The sequence below is a fragment of the Seriola aureovittata genome, chromosome 1, assembly GCF_021018895.1.
Source record: "Seriola aureovittata isolate HTS-2021-v1 ecotype China chromosome 1, ASM2101889v1, whole genome shotgun sequence".
NCBI lineage: Eukaryota > Metazoa > Chordata > Actinopteri > Carangiformes > Carangidae > Seriola > Seriola aureovittata.
The window spans coordinates 28,947,856-28,967,647 of NC_079364.1; the positions used below are offsets into that span (position 1 = coordinate 28,947,856).

General features: G+C 40.0%; 1 protein-coding gene across 1 annotated transcript; it reads left to right on the forward strand.

Moving 5' to 3' along the window:
- The first annotated feature begins 334 nt into the window (after positions 1–334).
- On the forward strand, positions 335–19,550 carry adgrg1 (adhesion G protein-coupled receptor G1). The gene is made up of 15 exons (XM_056381994.1): positions 335–623; positions 8,677–8,749; positions 10,529–10,794; positions 11,049–11,235; positions 11,388–11,433; positions 11,733–11,814; positions 13,661–13,783; positions 14,005–14,121; positions 15,128–15,170; positions 15,282–15,388; positions 15,570–15,685; positions 15,791–16,056; positions 16,152–16,251; positions 16,453–16,727; positions 17,781–19,550. The coding sequence occupies exons 2-15, from the start codon at positions 8,686–8,688 to the stop codon at positions 17,906–17,908; spliced, it is 1,920 nt and encodes a 639-aa protein (XP_056237969.1). The 5' UTR covers positions 335–623; positions 8,677–8,685; the 3' UTR covers positions 17,909–19,550.
- The last annotated feature ends 242 nt before the right edge of the window (positions 19,551–19,792 follow it).

The window sequence follows — 19,792 nt, forward strand, 5'->3', positions numbered from 1 at the left end:
GTTGTTGGAAAGTGCTTTGACTGATTGTACTAAACCTATACCCCCCCCCCCCCCCCCCCCGCTGCCTTGACACCTGTCAAGTTAGACAAAGAGTAGAAGCAAACCAGGAAATAACCTTGCCTTCAAAATTGTCACAAAAAAAAAGAAAGAAAAATACACACACACACAGTAAGAATAGGTTACAATAGCTTGTACAGGTGAAGAACATCTGATGTATTTTCATACATTAAAAGGGTTAATAATAATTCTTATGTTGTTTGTTATGTTATTTTATTGTGAAAGTGAAAACGGAAGTAGCCCTCCCTTTATTGTAGCCCCAGTAACAGTAGCTCACAGCTCACCTCGTTCGTTCTGACAGTCGCCACCCCAGCAGAGGCTCAGTGTCACGGCTTCACTCAACGCATCAGCCCGGCTCCTTGTTCCTCGGACTTTCCATTTTTGAAAAACTCTTGAAGCGTCTGAAGCGTGTAGACGGCGTCAGAAATGACCTGAAAAAGCAGCAGGTGGACGCGAGTGAAGTTTATTTCTCCTTCTGCTCAAGCTAAATCGGTTTATTGACTGATTTTTGGAAGTCTATCCCAGGCTTTGAGCATCAGAGTGAGCTGACTGGAAAACTACTCAAGGTAAGCCTGCGTAACGTACACACCCTTTGTCAAAATATCAACGTTAAGTTTCTATAGAAACAAGCTGGGCTGTTAATGCTGTTAATACAATTAATTTTAGCGCTTCAGAAATTCATTAGTATCTCATCGTTGCACTTCTTGAAATGTTCTTATTGTATCACTATTAACTAAAAATGTTTTAATTTCTGGAAAACATGTTATTATTATTATTATTATTATTTTATTTTTAGTTTTTTTTTATTTATTTCGTATAACCAATAGAAGAGCGTGATAATAAGGTGAACCAGATGCTATGGGTGCAAAGTATATTACATATGTACTGTACCATTTCCAGGTATGAGTGTATTCCTGTTCAATTACAAAACCCCTGTAGAGTCAGATGATGTTTGGCTTCACATCGGTCTGACTGACATCAAAGGCAGGAGTAGAACCAGTACGGCTCTGCGTCGCTCTCATACAGCTGTAATGTGCGGTTTTTCTGACTGAGCCTGTAGGTGCACAATCAGAAGAGTTCACTCAGTGAAAAAAACGATAGTGTGAAAACGTCTTAGAGAGAGTAGCAACAGTTTAAACGTGTAAACTGTCGCATTCAGATCAGAGAAGCATTTGATGTTTGAAATTGGATGTGAACAAATGATAAATGAGGAAGGATTTTTCTCCATCCTTTGAAATACAAATATGTGCAGTGGGTGTGTGACTCATTGCAATGGCTCCTTCTCTATTGTGCTGACTAAATTTTTCATAATGAGGAAAAGACAGCCCCTGAACCTTGTAACTAACACTTAAGGCCACACTGGGGATGATTGAGGCCTAATAATATGCTGGCTTTTGTCTGTGCATGTGTCTTTGTATGTGTGTGTGTGTGTGTGTGTGTGTGTGTGTGTGTCTGTGTGTGCGCATGTGTTGTTTTATTGATTTATTCATAGCCCCAAAGGTAATATCTGCAGCAGCATTCCACCTGCTCCTCCAATTTCCTCACGGAGGATACCAAGATACAGATAAACGCACAAATACACTCACAGAGAGACATGCACAGTGCATCACTATGGTGCTATCACAAAGAATGCAAGATTCTAATACAAATGTAGCCTAGGGAGCATTCCTCATCAGCCATATTACTCCTAGTCTTCAACTTGAAAGTGTGTCCGTGCGAAAGACTTGGATTCTCATTCCTGCTTTTCCAGGTTTTATTTTAGTGTTTGTTGCATCTGGTGAGTTGAAAAAAAACATATAGTTGTTATGAATACTTTCAATTATATGTCATGACTCTCACTTTCACAAGCTTCCTCTGTAGCTGTTCATTATGACTGTAACTTGCCATTTTCACACACAAGTCCTGAGCTGCTTGTACTATGTTTATTGTAAATCAACATGTCAAACAGCTGCCAGGTTGCTTCTTTGTTTTGTGAAAACAAATCCAAATCTTATCTGTAACCATGTTGCCAGCGGTGCACAACATCACACCACAGTGCAGTCTTCCCACAGCTGCACATGTTGCAGAAAGACAAATGAGAAAGACGAATAAGGTCACTATGTTGTTTCAGAAGAAAAAGTGAGAAGGGTCTATTTCCTGAGCAGTTTTCTCAATGTGATTGTGTTTTATCATGTATCTGACTCCGTCTTTGCTCTTGAAGGAAAACTCTAAAGAGCTGGAAAAAACCCCAGTAAATAAAAATACACCAATTCACTCATGTTACAATTTAAAAACAGTTTTCCAAAGAGGTCTTTATCCTCCGTACTTTGCCTTTCATTTTGGCTGAGTTTGGTGCAGGGAGTGAGAACTGTTTGTGTGTATATGTCTTTTAACCATTGGCTTAAACAGCCTCTGAACCAGCCAGTGATCTTTGACCCTTATTCACGCTCACTGTCACTTCAGCTCTAAGGCCTGACAACAAAGAGCTGCTTTTGTTCCCTGAATTACTCTTCCATGCACATTCTTTGCTCCTTCACTCTGCTGCTTGTAGGAGACGAGGGTAAATGCAGACTGAAACTCTGTTGGACGAAATCCAAACTTCAGGTTCAGTCTGCTGTAAATGTGGGTGCAAGATAATGATGTCAGCTCTCCTAAGTCTCAGGCTTGGTTGTTAGATGTACCTAAATTGTGGTATGCGAAAACTGAGGCGCAAAAAGTGCATATTATAATTTATACATATAGATAAAACTGACAATTGAACGACAACATTTCATTCAGGTGAGCAGTCAGCAAGACAGAAGGACAGACCGAAAATATGACGCCCAGGGACTTTAAAATCTTCTGCGAGGCGCAGGAAGTTGTATTTTCAAGGTGGTTTATTGTACTGAAAACAGGTTCGACAGGGTTTGAAATCGAGGTCTAAGGTGCAGCTGCAGCTTAAAAGCCAAATCTGCCCTTTGATAGAAATCACAATCAAGACTGACATTTATTTTTTGTAGTAAAATACAAGGCAGTTTGTTCCAGCTGTGGCACCGGTGGCATTTCATTGGAAGGCGTGTGCCAAGATTGCAGCTCTGTGAGGCTGCACTCATGCACAGCAGAGCTTTTAGGTGAAAATGTCGGCTTGATAACATACTCACAATGTCAGTGGTGTTATGTATGTGCAGGAATGAGTCCAAAAACCCAGAAATAAGTTAGCATTTAAGCATTTAAGCTCGCTAAAGTCAGTGGTTTTTTAGATGACTGAAATAAGGTTTAACATTACCTTTTTACCTCTGGTGGTTTTATTTGACTTTATGACTTCAAAAGTCATAAAAGTGTTGTTTCTTTGTGAAGATTATCCTGCTGAACAACGTACAGACAGAACAAAGTTTAATAAATTTTTGTTTGTCACAGTGCTTATTCATAGTAAATTCAAAAGCCAATGTAAAAATCCCATTGGCTTTTTGTCAAGGGAACCAAGGTGATGCTAATATCTGGTTTGGCCTAAAAAAATACCTCATCCCTGCAGCATAAACCAAACATATGGTTGGACAAATTTAAATTTTGACCAATGATGGTACTAGAGTCATTAGTATTTATCATCTGGGTATCATGGAAACCAAATGTCATGGCAATTGGCATGAGGTTTTTGTAACATTTCAAAAAAAAAAAAAAGAAAGAAAACATGTTAACCTAATGGTGGCAGTGAAGGAAAAGTAAGGGGATTACCAAAGTCAGTAGGTGCCGTCCTCCGAGGACCATGAATGTTTGTACGAAAATTAGGGGCAATACATTTGATAGTTGTTAAGCTATTTTAGTCTAGGTCATACCTGGAAGGACCAATCGATACTGACACTTGTGGCAGAAGATAAAAATTCAGCACCTCCATAACTCTTTAAATGACTCAAATGTTTCTTAGATGACTTGATTTGTTGCCCACTTTGTCACCTTTAATGCAGTCTGTGCCAAACACACATCTGGCTGTCACGCCAATGTGCCTGAAGTCAGACAAGACTTGAAAGATGAATGATATAGGTGGGTGAGTCAGAGATGGGAAAGCACAGGAAATTTTACTGGAAAAAAGAGCGACAGACTGAGAGGTCCCGGGGTTACGGGGTCTGTCTTGTTCACACAGGTTACTGGAGGATATGCGTACATTCACACATAAACAAGCACGAGTGTGTAGGAGTGGCGTATGCAGTGGAGCAGCAGGTTTCAAGATGAGTGTGAGCTTGATACTGAAAATGAGAAATGCTAAGTCTACAGTGTGTGAGCAGTGTTCCAGCCCACATCTCGCACACTCATACACACACATCCATTCATGCCAGTCTTTTGTTTGTGCTTCTCGCTCACACACATACACATAAGAGCTGGGAAATGAAAAAAAAAAACGGGAAATTCTTTTGCTGAATTGATGCCTGGGTGCTGTGCAGGGACAAAAGGGGAAGGGTGGGGGTAGGAGCAGAGAGTTACTTTATATGTCCTGCCAATTCAGCAGCTCATATGTTGTGTTGAACATAGAGGTTTGAGCTGAGAGTGAGTGAGTGAATCATTATGTTATTCTGTTATAAAGCCCCATACATATATTATATGTATACATATATTATATGTAAAGGGTCTCGATTGAGCACTTGTGATCAGATGTCACCTCCCTGCTTCATATGCAAATAAGACCACACTTCCCAATGCGCCTTCAATGCATCTTGGGTGCGTTCACACCAGAATACGGCCGCTTGCGATCTGATCGCCTGAGACAGATATTAATGCCAGGTCTGAACAGGGCCATACATACACACCCTGTACCCTGTGCAGAATATTTCTATACAGTGTTAACTCTTTGTAAGTCTTCATGCAGGGCACACATTTTCACACATGCACACACAGAAGAGTTTTGTCTTGAAGGTGGGGGCCATTTTTGCCTCCTCTCAAACATGTCTAGAGAACTGAGACTTCCACTGTGTGTTGACACTGGTTTACTGTTTCCCTCAGTCTTCCTCATCAATATACTGTCTATAGTCACAGAGCCCTACTAAGCGGGTTTTGGTTGAGGCTGATGTGAGTCACACACATTAATGCTTGATGTCAGCTTGATGCTGAATGGCCATTGAAGAATGTTGTTGTTGAGTTATGTGTCATAGCATCACCCAAAACATGGCCTTGTACGTCTGGTTTGGTCTAAATTTAGCCAAGTACGTGTCTTTCTTGAATCGAATGGTATGCAATCCATACCAAAGTATATAAAAATATAATGCTTTATTTCGAGTGGCTTTTATTGGCTTTTTTTCCAATATAGATTGATGTTGTTGTGTTATGTTGAAGTGCTACGAATGTAGCTTTCTGTGGGATGAACACTCCAGGAAAATTCCTTCTAACATTTTAACTCATTGGCCAAGAGGGGTTTTAAAATGATCATAAATTTACTCAAAACTAAATTAAGTGCAGAAAAGGCTGTTGTGCTTTCAAAAGATCAAGGTTTAACAAATTTGAACAAACATATAATTAATTTGAATTGGCTTGAACATAACTTTTGTATCCTATTCTCAAAATATGTTACGGTCCTAACATTATTGCACTTTACAAAGTCAGCAAACAGCTTTAGCTTTATCTATGGTTTTAAATAAAAAATGCCAGCGTAGTTGTTCATTTTGTGTTGTTTTTTTTTTTTTTTAAATTAAAGTTATTCAAGTGAATTTTCAGAAATTGTACTCTTTCACAGAACATATATTGAGCTATATTTAACTCTGCTGTTAAAGAAACCTCCTTGAACACCTTTACCCAATGGATAGGCTAGTGCTGTGGGTTTTGCAGGCCGTGGTGCAACCATGGCGTTGTGGCATTGTACACAACCACACCCGTATATTCGCATCTGTTGCTGCCGCAGGGCAGCACCCTTTTGGTTACTGAGAGCTGATCGGGTGTGAACTAACGCTGCACGGTACGCAAAACAAATCATATCACAATTATTTTGGTAGATATTTCAACATGAATCATAATTTCAATATGAATGATCGTTTTTTCATTTTCATTTTATGATTATGATTTGTAGGCCAGGATGTCTCTGTAGCAACATGACACTTATGGTGCTAACAATGCACAAATTTAACTATAGGGGTTTATCCTGACCTTCCTGCAGTTGAGTCAAACGTACTGAAGGCATGCATACAAGAATCTGTGTGTTTCTGTTTATGTCTGTTTCCTATCATAAACCACTTTGAAGTCACACCCCTGCACCTTTTCAACTAAAATGTTAATGTGTATCTTGAATTATCAAAAAGGGAAGTGGCAAAACCACGGTCATGTTTTGTGAAAAGGGTTACTGTTTCACTTTGTGTACTTTAATTGAAGTGAGAGTAGTTTGTATATTCAATATAGTGCATTGTGCATAATTGTAGAATATTATATTATATTATAGCAGTGGCATGTGAAGAACAAGCATTACTAAACTCTTCCTTCCGCCTACCAACCAGCAGCTGAATGTGTGATTCATCTATTGTCTACACCGATGACAAAAGTGGACCAGACTGAAACGTACCTTTCCATGACAATAGCAGCAGCAAATCCCTCTGAAATTCAGGATCTGTCCTGTCTCATGATTTTGTGGTGACTGTCTTTCCTGTAATGAAAGTCTCTCTCCTTGCACTGTTGCTGCACTCCTTCCTGGCTGAAGAACCTAGCTTACCATTAGCTGACAATGACATACTCCAGTGACAATGCAGAATCCTGTGTTTTCCTACTTCAATATGTGTCTCAAACACCTCAAACTTACTGCAGCTCTTGCACAGAGAGCCTACACCTACACCTTGATTAACAGAGAGGAAAGGATATTAGTATGATAAATATAATAATTAAAGTAAGCAGAGGAGAATTGAAAAGCTTTGGTATTATGTCACATTGTTAACTATAAATTTGTTAATTGTCTGTAAAAACTTTCCTTGCAAAAAGAGTTATTAAAAGCTGCTCCACGAAACAACCTTAGTCCTCAAGGTGATTAGTGACATTTTTTGTCTTTACATTTAAAGGAATTGTAGTAGCATATATTTATGCTGTTTTTGTACATTTGATTAACAAATGTAGCTCTATGTTTTAATTTGGCAAGTGCAATGTCAGTGTTGTTGATGGATGCTAACACAAGTTAAGCTCGGTTAAGCTGTAAACCTGAAACCCAGCTGGACCAGGCTTGCTCCGTTCTTAACTGCTGGTTTATGCACATTCTGCCACCGAACACTGTGAGTTCATTTCTGTCCTCCCTGCAAACTCGGTAATAATACTAATGATAACTGTGCTGCAAATTGTGCTTTGTAGTGACCACTGAGCTTGTGCATGAATACCACAGTGAGACCTCGGAACACTGAGTTTCCGGACAGAGAAATTTGTTAGCTATATTGCTATATCGGTTAAAGGTTAGCAAGCAAGTTATCTCCCCAGGAGATTAATGTTAGCACTGCTGGCTGGTTGGTTAAATCATACACAATACTTTGGAACACACCTGTTAAAGTGCTGAAGTGTCACAAAAATGTGATCTAACATGTCACTTCGTATTGCTTAAACTTCCTTCCCTGTCTGTGTGTGTGTGTGTGTGTGTTTGTTTATCGGCGTGCCTGTGTATCACTGTGTGGTTGTCCAGGGCTTAAGTCCATCTCGAGTATCAGGTGTGTGCTCCAGCGTACATAGTTATAAATAGCCAGCTGTCCGGCCTGAGCTGTGCAGTCGCTCTGTTCGTTTATGTCTTTCTTTCTTTTTCTTTTTCCATCTCTCAACTTTCTCTGTGGTTCAACTGGTTCCTGTCTGCTTTGTGATGTTGAGGACATGTTGGCTGCTCTGTTTCCCCTCCACAATCAGTTTCTTCATCTTTTCCCACACTGTCTCATGTAGTGTACAGTAACTCCATGCAGTCACAGCTGCAGAGTTGACTTAAAAGGTGTGACTGTGCATTTATGTCCCTCTGCTGTTGCAAAGGTGATGAGTGGGTTGAGTGCAATGTGAAAACCTTGAAAGTCTGTGTGATGAAAACGGGGGACGTGGGATGAGTTTGCATCTTTGGTAGAGAGTGTGTGCGCGTGTGTGTGTGGCTAATTAACACATCCGTCTGGTACCACTTCTCTGTAAGTCTGATATTTAAGTGTAATGTTTTTTTCCCTAGAGAACTTTGCATTGTATTCTCTTCCGTTCTGACTTCTGTAATTTCTGCAGTGCATTCATAGCGACACAGTCTGTCAGCTGTGTTAGCCTTTGCTTCGAACCAAAAAAAATCTAGTTGCTATAGGGTGATGGAAAGAGTGAATTGTTGGCATGTGCATGTGTGCGTGTGCCAGTTAAAGGGGAAGAGTGTTTCCATTGATAACAGCATAGAAAGGTCCCTGTGTGTATTTTGAGCCTGAGCTCATTTGTATTCATTGATAAGAGAGTAGTGATAACAAAACAGGCGTCTGGATAAGAATACTATCAACAAAAAAACTTATGTCAAACCTGTGCTGTGTTTACATAGAGACTGTTTTTTTTTGTTTGGTTTTTTTTACAGTATATAGGATCTGTGTCTGCACATAGAATGTGCTTTTTACAGTTAGTGACCTTTGACAGCATCCCTGTCTTATGCAGAAATAAATGATAGATTTTTCCTTTTGTGCAACTGCATTTGACTTTCTGTGTTTTCCTTGGCAGGTGTTACCAATGGAGCCCCGACTGACAGATAGCCTGAGCGTTGTGTTCATCTTGAGCATCCTCCTCTCCACAGGTAAGATAACCACGTTGGGATGTTTATCTTAAGCACCTGTTTTAGCCTCATGTCCATTCTTACAGCTGGGTTGCTGCTATATACTGTTCTCTAGCGTGCTTGCTTCCCTGTGTGGTGTATTTTGTCATTGTGTAGAGATCTTCATATAATGGAGACTTCAAACATACACAGCAGGTTTTTGGAGCATCACCTGTGTTTGGCGTGTTTGTGAATTAGCTTTAAACTACTGTAATTTCTCTTCATGATCATTGAGCAACTTCAGTGCCTCTTAAATAAAGGAAAAGGTTTTGCAGACACATGAGAAAAACTCCTCTTGCCACCGATGCAGTTTCACTTGTACAAAGAGCTGTCTGAGGCTCAGTCTATCAAAGCAAGGCAGGCTAGAGTTTGAGCTTTTGAAATGATGTCCAGAAATAATTCTAATCATGTCTGTGGTTGTAAATTGCCATTTTTAAACATTTGAAATAACTCTGCAAGAGCACAGACTTAAAAGCAGAGAGCGTGTGTGTGGGGGGCTGTGGTAACCCTTCTGCATGCTGCTGCGGAGGATGTGCATTGTAACCTCAATGGTGAGGATGAGAGCGTTGTGAGCTCTTGTGTTTTGCATTATTTTTGTCAAACCACCGAAGACGTCCGAATAATCACACACACACCTCTTCATCAATGTTTTGCTCAGAATGTTTGTTTCACATTCTTCAACTAGCTGACGTGAGCACACAGAAAAACCTTCAAAGTGTCCAGAAACATGGATTTTAACTTTAAAAGAAACGTTTTATTTGAGCGGCTGTATTCATTTTATGCAACTCCATTCATCCCAGTTTCTTCTGAGGAAAACTCTCCACACAAACAGAGCCCTGTGTTGAAACGGGATGAACGTTGCAAAGTGATTGGCCATGAATGTCTCTAACACGGCCACCTTTAATGTATGATGATGTATTCTCTCTGAGGCCGCCCCGTATTCACGTGCTCCACAGGTCAGACGAGTCTGATCATCAAATTACCAAAAGTGTTCAAGCACATCTCTGCCAAACTTCCCCTCACCGGTTGATTCAAGGAAGTATAGCCTCCTTTTCTGGGAACATTCTTTTTCATGAACAGATTTTTGCTCTGAGTCTGAGGTCACATGTCCACAAAAGTCGCTCAATCAGGAGAGTCAGCAAATAAACTTTTATTGCCATGTGCAAAACATGAGAAGAAAAGTGAGATGTAGTGAGATTAGACACCATTGTGATGTCATCGTATTTGATAGGAGGCGAAGCTATGCCAAGTATAGGATACAGATTTTAAATTTTGAAAGCGACAACGTGATTGGCTGGTTTGGCTGGTTACCGAAAACACCTGAAGTCAGCCGATTATGAGAAGTGGAGTGAGAGAGAATTGTGAATGAATGAGGCGTTCTTCCTGATTGAACTTGCTAGCTTCATTAACCTCACAGTTGGTATCATTTGTGCATAAAAAATATCACATTGTTCTTCAACCACATATCTTTCCCTTTTTCATATTCTCATGCAGAACTTTCACAGGTTTACAGTAGGCTTTGAATTTATGTTCTGAACATCCTTCCATAAGCCCAAGATTTTATTGACCATTATTTGAGCTCATCAGAATAATGGAAGACTCAGTTTCATTTTCAGAGGCTCATCCGTGTGTCGGTGGGTTTGTTTTCGTATCGCATTCACTACTTTATATATTTAAGATCATTTTGTAACACTAAAAGCAAAAGCAAATGTCAAGCCTTTTCTCCTTTGGTCAGTGTGTGCCTCCTTTTGTCTCCTTCAGGTTCAAGTGAAAGTGATCGGGACTTGAAATTTTGTGGCATCTGGCGCCACGGCAAGAACTTCCTGAGCCTGAGCGTCAACCTCTACCCAGGCTGTAGCGAGATCTCGATCTCGGCCAATACGAGCTCTCTGTCCATCGACGGGAAGATCACAAGCCAGTGTCAGCACTCTGATGTGATTCCCCTACGCCAGTTTGGACTTGAGTCAGAGGAGGAGATTAGATTCTGTCTGCACTGGGAACCACTGCTGGACCATTTCAGGCTGCAGGTAAATCAGAGAGAAAAAGGAAGGAGGCAAGATGAGGACTTAGTGGATCCTTACCTCACACATCTAAAAGCTCATAAAAAAATGAAAGTACAGTAAAAGACAAGTGCATTGCTCTTCAGTAGTTTCAGCATCAGCTCTGAAAGTGAAATAAGAATGTGTTATACTAAAATGCATACACTTGAAATGTGTAAGACTTCTGAATTCTTTGTTGAAGAGCTTTTTTTTTTGTTTTTTTGTTTTATTTTGTTGTACAGCTCGGAGAAACTACCCTCAATCTGTGCAGGCCTTCCAGCCTGCAGCGCTCCTGCTGCACTTATCTGTCCGACAGCTCCAGTGAACCCGAAGCTCCATTCGGCATCATCAACGGGACGGTCAGAACAGATTTCATCACCAACAAAACGCGCAGTGCCTACAAGTTCAAAGGGGAATCCATTGACTGCAGTAAGGAAGACATGTATCAGTAATCTATGAGTTTTACTCGTGCTAAGTTGTTTTCTATTATTTTCTGCTCCAAAAAGTCCCTTTTGTTCAGTGAAATGTACGTGTCAGTTAAACATGTCAAAACTGCTTTTTTTTATCAATTTTTTTTGCAGAACAATTATGTGCAGAAGAGATCAACGGACCCACCCGAGCCAACATGTAATTTCCTCTTTGTTTTTTCTCAGATTTACAGTAGAAGTAGCATGAAAGGGTTTTTTTTGTCAACATCCTTCCTCATAGGACTTTGTCTTGATTGCTGAGGCTATTGCTGTGAAGCTTCATGTTGAGCAATCAAGAGCATAAACCTTGACCACAAACAGGAAGCTAAACTTTTTAAATATGTTAGGGTGGAGGTTGCTTTCTTTAAATGACGATTTCATAATGGTGTGTGTGTGTGTGTGTGTATGTGTGTGTGTGTGTGTGTGTGTGTGTGAATGCTTGTGTGTATGTGTGTCCAGGATCAAAGAAGAAGATTCCTGTACTCGCAGCATTGAGGTGGAGATGAAGGACGATTTCAGAGGCTCCAACTTCACATCACCTGTAAGACACCAGACACAAAGAGGGTTAAAGTATTATTACATTTGAACGGGAACTTGAACTTAACACAATACTAATAATGAAACTTAAATTAAATTCTGAACAAATACCCAAAAAAAAAGACAGACAGTGTGTTAGTCCGTCTCTCAGTACTTTAACTTTCCCAGACTGTGAGTTGTGCTGAGCATCAGGTTCCTACTGAAGCAGAAATATTTTAAAAGTAAAATACAGTCAATCATTTTTTTAAGTATAGCTAATTGTTTAACAAAGAGCACATTCATTTCCTACAACAGTTGGGGGCTGTAGTTTTTAGCAGACATTCCTCAAACAGGAGTAAATAGTGCATTTGTTGGGAATCATTTCAGCTGTGGATTTGCGCACTAGAGAGTAATTACAACAGCAGAACTGTGCACAGAGGATCAGTTCAAAATAAACCAGCGTCTGTGTTCATTGTAATGAGTTACGATGTCACCCAGTGAGACAGTGTGGCTCAAAAATCCTGTGTTTTAATATTTTATGGACAACAATTAATCTTCATGACACAGAGGAATAAGATATACATCAGGCTTTTATATGATAGCTGTTAATAGGATCAGTTCATTGTTGGTTCTGGGCTTAGAATCAAATCAAATCAAATCAAGCTTTATTTATATAGCAACTTTCATGCAAAGACTACAATTCTAGGTGCTCAACAGTAAAAACAAATAAACAAAGCACTGAAATCACTGTAATAAAATAGAATAAGTAGATAATTCTGCATATCTGCAGAACGCTGCCTCACCATGGTTTTTTTGGTTCTCGCTCTAGGAAAAACTAAAAAGGGCAGTATCTGAGGACCTGGGTTGTCTAGCAGGAGTATACTTTAAAAACATATCTGACATGTATTCAGGCGCTTCAGTTATTTGAAAACAAATAAAAAGATCTTAATATCTTTTCTAAAGCTGACGGGCAATGAGAAAGGAATGCTAGTCTTACCGTTTCATGTGTTCCTAGCAGTACAGTCTGCACAGGCCGCAGCAGCAGTATTGTGACCACAGTGGTTCTGTCTTTTTAGCTGCATTATGAAAAGTGAGGCACATTTCCTGTGAAGCACAAAGAGAAAATAAACTACATCTGTGTAACAATATAACTGAACTCTGTAGATTTCAACTGCATCACACCGTCCTCTACAAAACTTTTTCAGTCATTGTGTTTTGCACATCACTCTTACTGTAACCATGAAGACACTTCACACAGGCATCTGACACGGCAGTGCTCTCACACAGGGTTGCGTAGGCATTGATTTATCAAACTGATAATCTCTTAGAAGTGAATTGATAATTTTACTTCAGTGAGTTGACTGTGATTGTATCCAGACTGTTTTTAATCAGGGGCTTACTTTATAGCAGGATCTTAAACTGGCCAGTGAGTATTTATTCAAGTTGAGGGTGGTGGTGATTTAGTTCAGAAAATAGGTGAGAGCTCAGCCACATGAAAGTGTCTGACAGCAGCATTTTACTGACAAGTAGAGGATGCATGTTGAGGGCCGACATTTGTCCCTTCAAACTTCCTTAAAATAGAGCCATTTGTAAACATACCCAGCAATCTGCATGCAGTCTACTCATTACAGCTGTGCACACCATGGGGTTATGATGCACACTCTCAAGCAGAGTAGCAGGGTGGTACAAGGCCTGTCAAAGATTTGAAAACATGTAGACACTTTATTTTATTTTCGTCCTGTATTTAACTGAATAATTAAGAATTGACACTCTGTGATTTGTTGGTTTATCGCCAGTAGTTTCCCTGTTCAAAATGAAATGACCCAATGTCCAAAGTCCTCTCTTCATATATACTGTATTCTGTTTTTCAGGTCACTATAGGTTCATCTGCAGAGCTCACCACCACTGTCCATGTCCCCCCTGCTCTCAAACAAGCTGCAAAAGGGACGAACAAAGTCCACTGCACATTCTTCCAGAACATCTCCCTGTTTCAGGTGATGCTCCATTTCCCTTCAGTCAGCACTGGCAGCTGAAGAGAAGTCGCCACGACCTCACACACCTGTCTGTTTGTGTGTCGGCCATTTTTAACCAAGCATGTAATATGTAGGCTGTATTATATGAAGAGTGTGTGTGTGTGTGTGTGTGTGTGTGTGTGTGTGTGTGTGTGTGTGTGTGTGTGTGTGTGTGTGTGTGTGTGTGTGTGTGTGTGTTTCAGGAGGTTCAAAAGAAAATCATGATTCTCACTAGTGTGGTGGAAATCACTGTGGAGAACGAGGTCATCATTGACCTGTCTGAGCCAATCAGGATCGGCTTTCACCATGATCCCATACCTGTAAGTTTGTGTCTGTGTCAGTGTCATCAATGCCCACTTTACATTGTCTACATCTATACATAAACACATCTTATTGTCAAATGTTGTTTTGTAGTATTGTAAGTATGTGATGCTACACATTGTGAATTGAATAGTTTTGGTGAAGTAATTAAGGGGAAATGTTTGTGTGTCCACGTCTCGCTCAGTTTCGAACAGAACAGCTGGATATCTTTATGCCTCTGTGCTGGTGACAGCCAAGGCCAGCGGCATAAAAATATCTGTCCCATTCTCGTGATGCGATATCTCAGTAACACCTTGAGGGAATTTATTCAAATTTGGCACAAACATTCACTTGGACTCAAGGATGAACTGATTCGATTTTGGCGGGCAAAGGTTAAAGGTAAAAAAACACGTAAATTATAATAACTCACAAACTCTTACGCTTATTATGACACAATTTAACACAAATATCTAATAGGATAAAATGATGGTATTTTATATCCAAATGATCAAATGTCAACTGCAAAAGCATTTCTGGTCATTATTCAACACTGTAACTCAGGAAGGAGACATTGTGACCATATTTCCTGCAACTTGGTTGGTTAGCAGAGAAATACAACCACAAGGTGGTAATTCTGACAGCAGAAATGTTGCTGAGCCCAGACTGTTCCCCTCAAACTGAAAAAACAAAGTGAGGCAAGTGGTTTTCTTCCGTGACGTCGCCTTCGAACAGTCTATTACCTCAATACAGAGAACACACAGAAACTACTAGGGTAATCTGTTGCAGACACACATACACACACACTCAGAGACACAGGCATAAACCCACAGTTTCGTGTCATATCGGATTTGTATTTCTTATTACACTGTGACTTGAACCAGTTTTTTTCACCTCGGACATAATGACTGAACTACGCCAGCTGTTTCAGAAGACTGTAGTGGGGACTTTGTTAATGTGCATAAAAATGTGCAGCATCTTAATGGGAAATGACTCTCGTCTCACGTCTCTTTCTCCTCTTTATTTCAGAAAAAGCATTCACGGAGGTGCGTTTCATGGGACACCAGGAAAGGTTAGAAACAAGCCTGGAAACTACAACATCTATCTGCGTTTCACTTTTCATCGACTGTAACTCCCCCGGATGATGATTGAGCATATTTAAATTTGTGTTGTCTACTTGCAGATCCGTATCAGGTCAACTGGTTGGTGGATGGATGTGTGACACAACAGAAAGGAGAGGAACACACCGAGTGCTTCTGTAACCATCTGACTTACTTCTCTGTACTGGTGGTGAGATGTGCTGAGACGTTTTTTTTTTTATGCAAGAAACACACAAACAAAACAGAAAGAAAGTCATTAGATGCAGAATCAACATCTGTACATGATTTTCCACACATTCTGTATAAACACTACACTCTCACATGAAAGACTTGCGGCTCCTGCTCATCGCTCTGTCTGTCCCACATGATAGCAAATGGAGCCTCGACCAGTGCGCCACCTCCTGGCGCTGACCGTCATTACATCTGTGGGCTGCATTGTGTCTGCGATCAGCTGCGTCGCTCTCATCATTTTTCTCTACAGGAAGAGGTAATACGCCGTGTTGAAAAATAATGTGTAGTTCAAAGTATCAATTAAAGATTATTTTTAATAATGAAATAATTGCTCATTTCCATCACATTCTCCCTCCAACAGACGATCTCAGGAGCAGTCCATACCCATCCACCTGGGCTTAGCTGTGTCTCTCCTTCTCCTCTGTCTGCTTTTCTTCTTCACTGGGATCCTGGCCAACATGGGAGGGGAAGGTTTGTGCACCTGGGTGGGGGCAGGCCTCCACTACTCCCTGCTCATCTCCTTCAGTTGGATGGGCATAGAAGTGTTCCACACTTTCTGGTTGGTCTACATGGTTTTCAGCCCCCTACCCAAAGGCATTTGGAAACTATGGAGCCTGGTTGGCTTTGGTGAGTGCATGACGTAATATTTGTTATAAATCTACTTAATGGCATTTGAAAGTGAACGTGACATTAATGTATGACCTTTGAAAATTTGTCTCCAGGTCTCCCTGCTGTTCCCGTTATCATCTTGGCTGCAGTAGGAAACATTTATGGACTGAGAGAGGTGGTGCCAAGCGATGACGTCTCCAACCCTTATCTGATGTAAGCAAAATTATTTGGATAAAGATACTTGACACATGCAGTAATGCCTGGATAGTTAATAAATAAAAGCAAGTAAATCACAAATGTTTTGACAGCAGCAAAACTTAAGCAGGCGTTGATGAAATGTCTTTTTATAGGGAAAAAAACATAATTTTGACATTTGATTCATTCTTTCGGGGATTATTTGCTTTTCCTCGTCAGGTGCTGGATGAAATCCACCTACAAGGCCTTGCTCGCTCACTATTTCACCACCATGACGATCCTGGTCATCCTGGTGTCCTCTGGCATTGTGATGCTCTTCCTGGTCTATAGGAAGATCCAAACCAGGGATGAATGGAGGCAGGGCCGTGTGGCTTTTCTCAGTATCTGGGGCCTCAGCTGCCTCTTTGGAACAACATGGGGTCTGACCTTCCTAGACTTTGGACCCCTCTCTGACTTCGTTCTCTTCCTCTCCTGCATCCTCAACTCTTTTCAAGGTCTGTGCTTATGATATATGTCTCCAGTGTAAATAGACTTGCACTCAGGCTTTATATTATGTTGTTACACTCAGCTTTGCAGGCACCAGGAGCTTTCTCATTTCACCTAGGCAAATATACTGATCCAAAAGAAAATAAGAGTTGAGATGAACCACAAGGAGCCACATATTTGTGTTTTATTGTGTATTGTGTATATTGTGTATTTTTTCAGCGTGATTGCCACCTTCACAGAAGGTATAACTATATATAGTCACTCCTTGGACGAGGGTATTTTCATTGTTGGCTCAGAGATTGGTGACTGTGTATTTGGAGCCATTTGTCCATTGTATCAGTGTGGGAATGAGACAATGGCAGTGGTTAATCATGGCCCTGTGTTACTGGGGACTATCAGGAGAAAAGCTGTTTCCTCTCACATGCAGCACATTTTTTTTTGATCCAGGTCCAAGAACTCAGTTTATTAACCCTACTGATGCTTGCACATTGTGAGTTGAGAAAGAGCATTTTATGTGCTAACTTGCTAACGTGACATTTTAATAATGACATACAAGCGTTTAAACTCATCATACACCACAGTGATTAATAAGAAAAGAAAAAAAGCTGTTTTTGAGCAGGACTGAATAATAGAAGCTTTCAAGTGAATGAATGTAATCTGACTGTCACAGAGTTTTTTTTATTACAGTGAAAATAAATGACCGTCTGTCTGAAAGCAAAATAAGATGATAGTTATTAAAAACTGCATCACTGACAAGACAAGCCAAGTTTATAAGTTAAAATACACTACATGCCAATAATGTTTTATCTTTATGTTGTTTTATCATATTAGTCTCATACTAAGTCTTCTATACGTGATTCACCAAAAACTAAATCCAAGCATAAGTAAATGAGCTGCAACCAAACTAACCTGACTCAGTCACAGGTGGATTCTGGGATCAGTGCCAGAAAGAAAATCCTTGAAGTCAAGTATTTTAGTAGAAAATGAACAACTTCTTTTGAAGCCACTTTATTTAGATTTCACATGGATGAATGAATCTTGCTTCTGGTCTGTTCCCTCAGGCTTCCTTCTAATGCTGCGGTTCTACATGCTGGAGTGGATACGGAAACAGGCGGGTGGCTCTGCTCTTGGCAGCAACAGCACCGGGTCTACCAGGCAACAAATGCTACAGGCTCAGGAGAAGAGTTAAAGGGAATAAAAAAAAGGTTTGGTATATAAAAAAAGAGGGAAAAGCTGCAGGTGTCAAGTCTTCTCATCAACCCAAATGATATAAAGAGAAATCAGACTGAGACATTGTAGAAACCTGAGCACAACTGAAGAGTGAATTTCAAAGTGACCCCACAAGCAGTGAGGAAACATCCTACACCTATCATTCATCTGGTGTCCCTTGACATTAAACATCACAGGCACACTGAGTGCAATTCACAGACATCACCTTATATAATTTCCCAAAGCTTACCTTCAGTCAGTTGGAGGTAAGGATGGTAAGTCAGGCATAGGCACTGGACTCTAGCACCAGCAGCATTAGTGCCAGTTCACAAGTTAAATGGGCTTAAATCAGTCACTCTCAGATTGTGTTCATTAGTCATCTAATAAGGTGAAGCAAAATAGCAAAATTTGTTCATATGCATTTTGGGAAATAATCATTTTTGTTTAAAGCTACTATACACAACGTCTAGAAATCAAGCTAGCTCTAGCATTAAACTCAGCCAACGCAGGAATCGGGAGCTTGTTGGCCTGTGATTCAGCTGTAGCAACGTCCTCCGGCAGCTATTACTGTAGCTGGAAGCCTCAGTGTGAGAGGATTGGTAGACCAGCAGGGTGGCCACATATCGATTGACAGCCGTGAGCTCCCACCGCTAATTTTAGCTTTCTCTGACTGTTCAGAAACTTGCTCAAAGACTCTAGACAGGGAATATCTCAGCATTTCTCCACCTTAACATATGTTCTGGAGCATATTTCAACTAAAAATATTAGGAAAAAAAGTTGGACACTAGCTTTAATTTTAGCTACATATGGCTCTCTCAGTAACATAACAAATGGATGGAGATTAGCTAAATATAATTATGACCTTGCTGGAAGTATTTTAATCCACATGACAGTCTCAAAACAGGTTGTTTCATTACTTGATTCTTCTTCTCTGGGGCAGTGGAGAAGAAATCACTCAGGAACTATTAATACAGACCTGGAGTCTGTATTTGTAAAATACCTAGACTGGCTCTAGTAAAAAAAAAAAAAGAATTTATTTGAGATTTGGGAATTGAAATGATTGCAGGTTACTGTGCTGTGATGTTCATTATATTGTCTGTAAAGAAAAACTGTATATTATTACTATTATTATTGAAGCTCTTGTTGACCCTTAGATAAGCTTTTTATTTTCTTTTTTTTGTTTTGTTTACGCTTTTGTTTCATAGCAACGTCTTTTAAAGTAGCACTTTAGATTTTCAGTCTTTAATAAATGAACTAAGAGAACCTCAGTGAATTGTCTTTTCTATTGATCTGATAATAGAAGACATTTCATATACACTATGTATGTGTATCTACTGTAGATTGACTCCATATTTTCTCTGGATTGTATTGAGATCTTCTGTCACAGTTTTCAAAATGGACCAAATGCATTTAAATTGAGTCTTAGTTCAAATTATTTTTGGCTGGCACAATGTTTTGTTTTGTTATTTCAATTTAAAATTGGCCACGATGGACTTTTTAGATACTGTGACGTTTGCACTGTTTAATTTTGTAAAGACAAATTTTATTTCTCTTGAATTATTGTGTATATTTGAGTTTTTCTTTATACAGAGTATTAATAAAAAATGTTTTGGTTACAAAGACCTAGTGGCTGTTTGTCTAAATGTGTGTGTGTGTGTGTGTGTGTGTGTGTGTGTGTGTGTGTGTGTGTGTGTGTGTGTGTGTGTGTGTGTGTGTGTGTGTGTGTGTGTGCGCGCAGCAGTGCACAGTAAGCACATTCAAGGCTTGCTGTTTTCCTGCTCTGTCATGCCTCCTTATCTTTTGCCTGTGTGTTTCCTCCCTGGAGGTTTTAGATGTGATTTTCTCATCACAAACATGCTGCTTG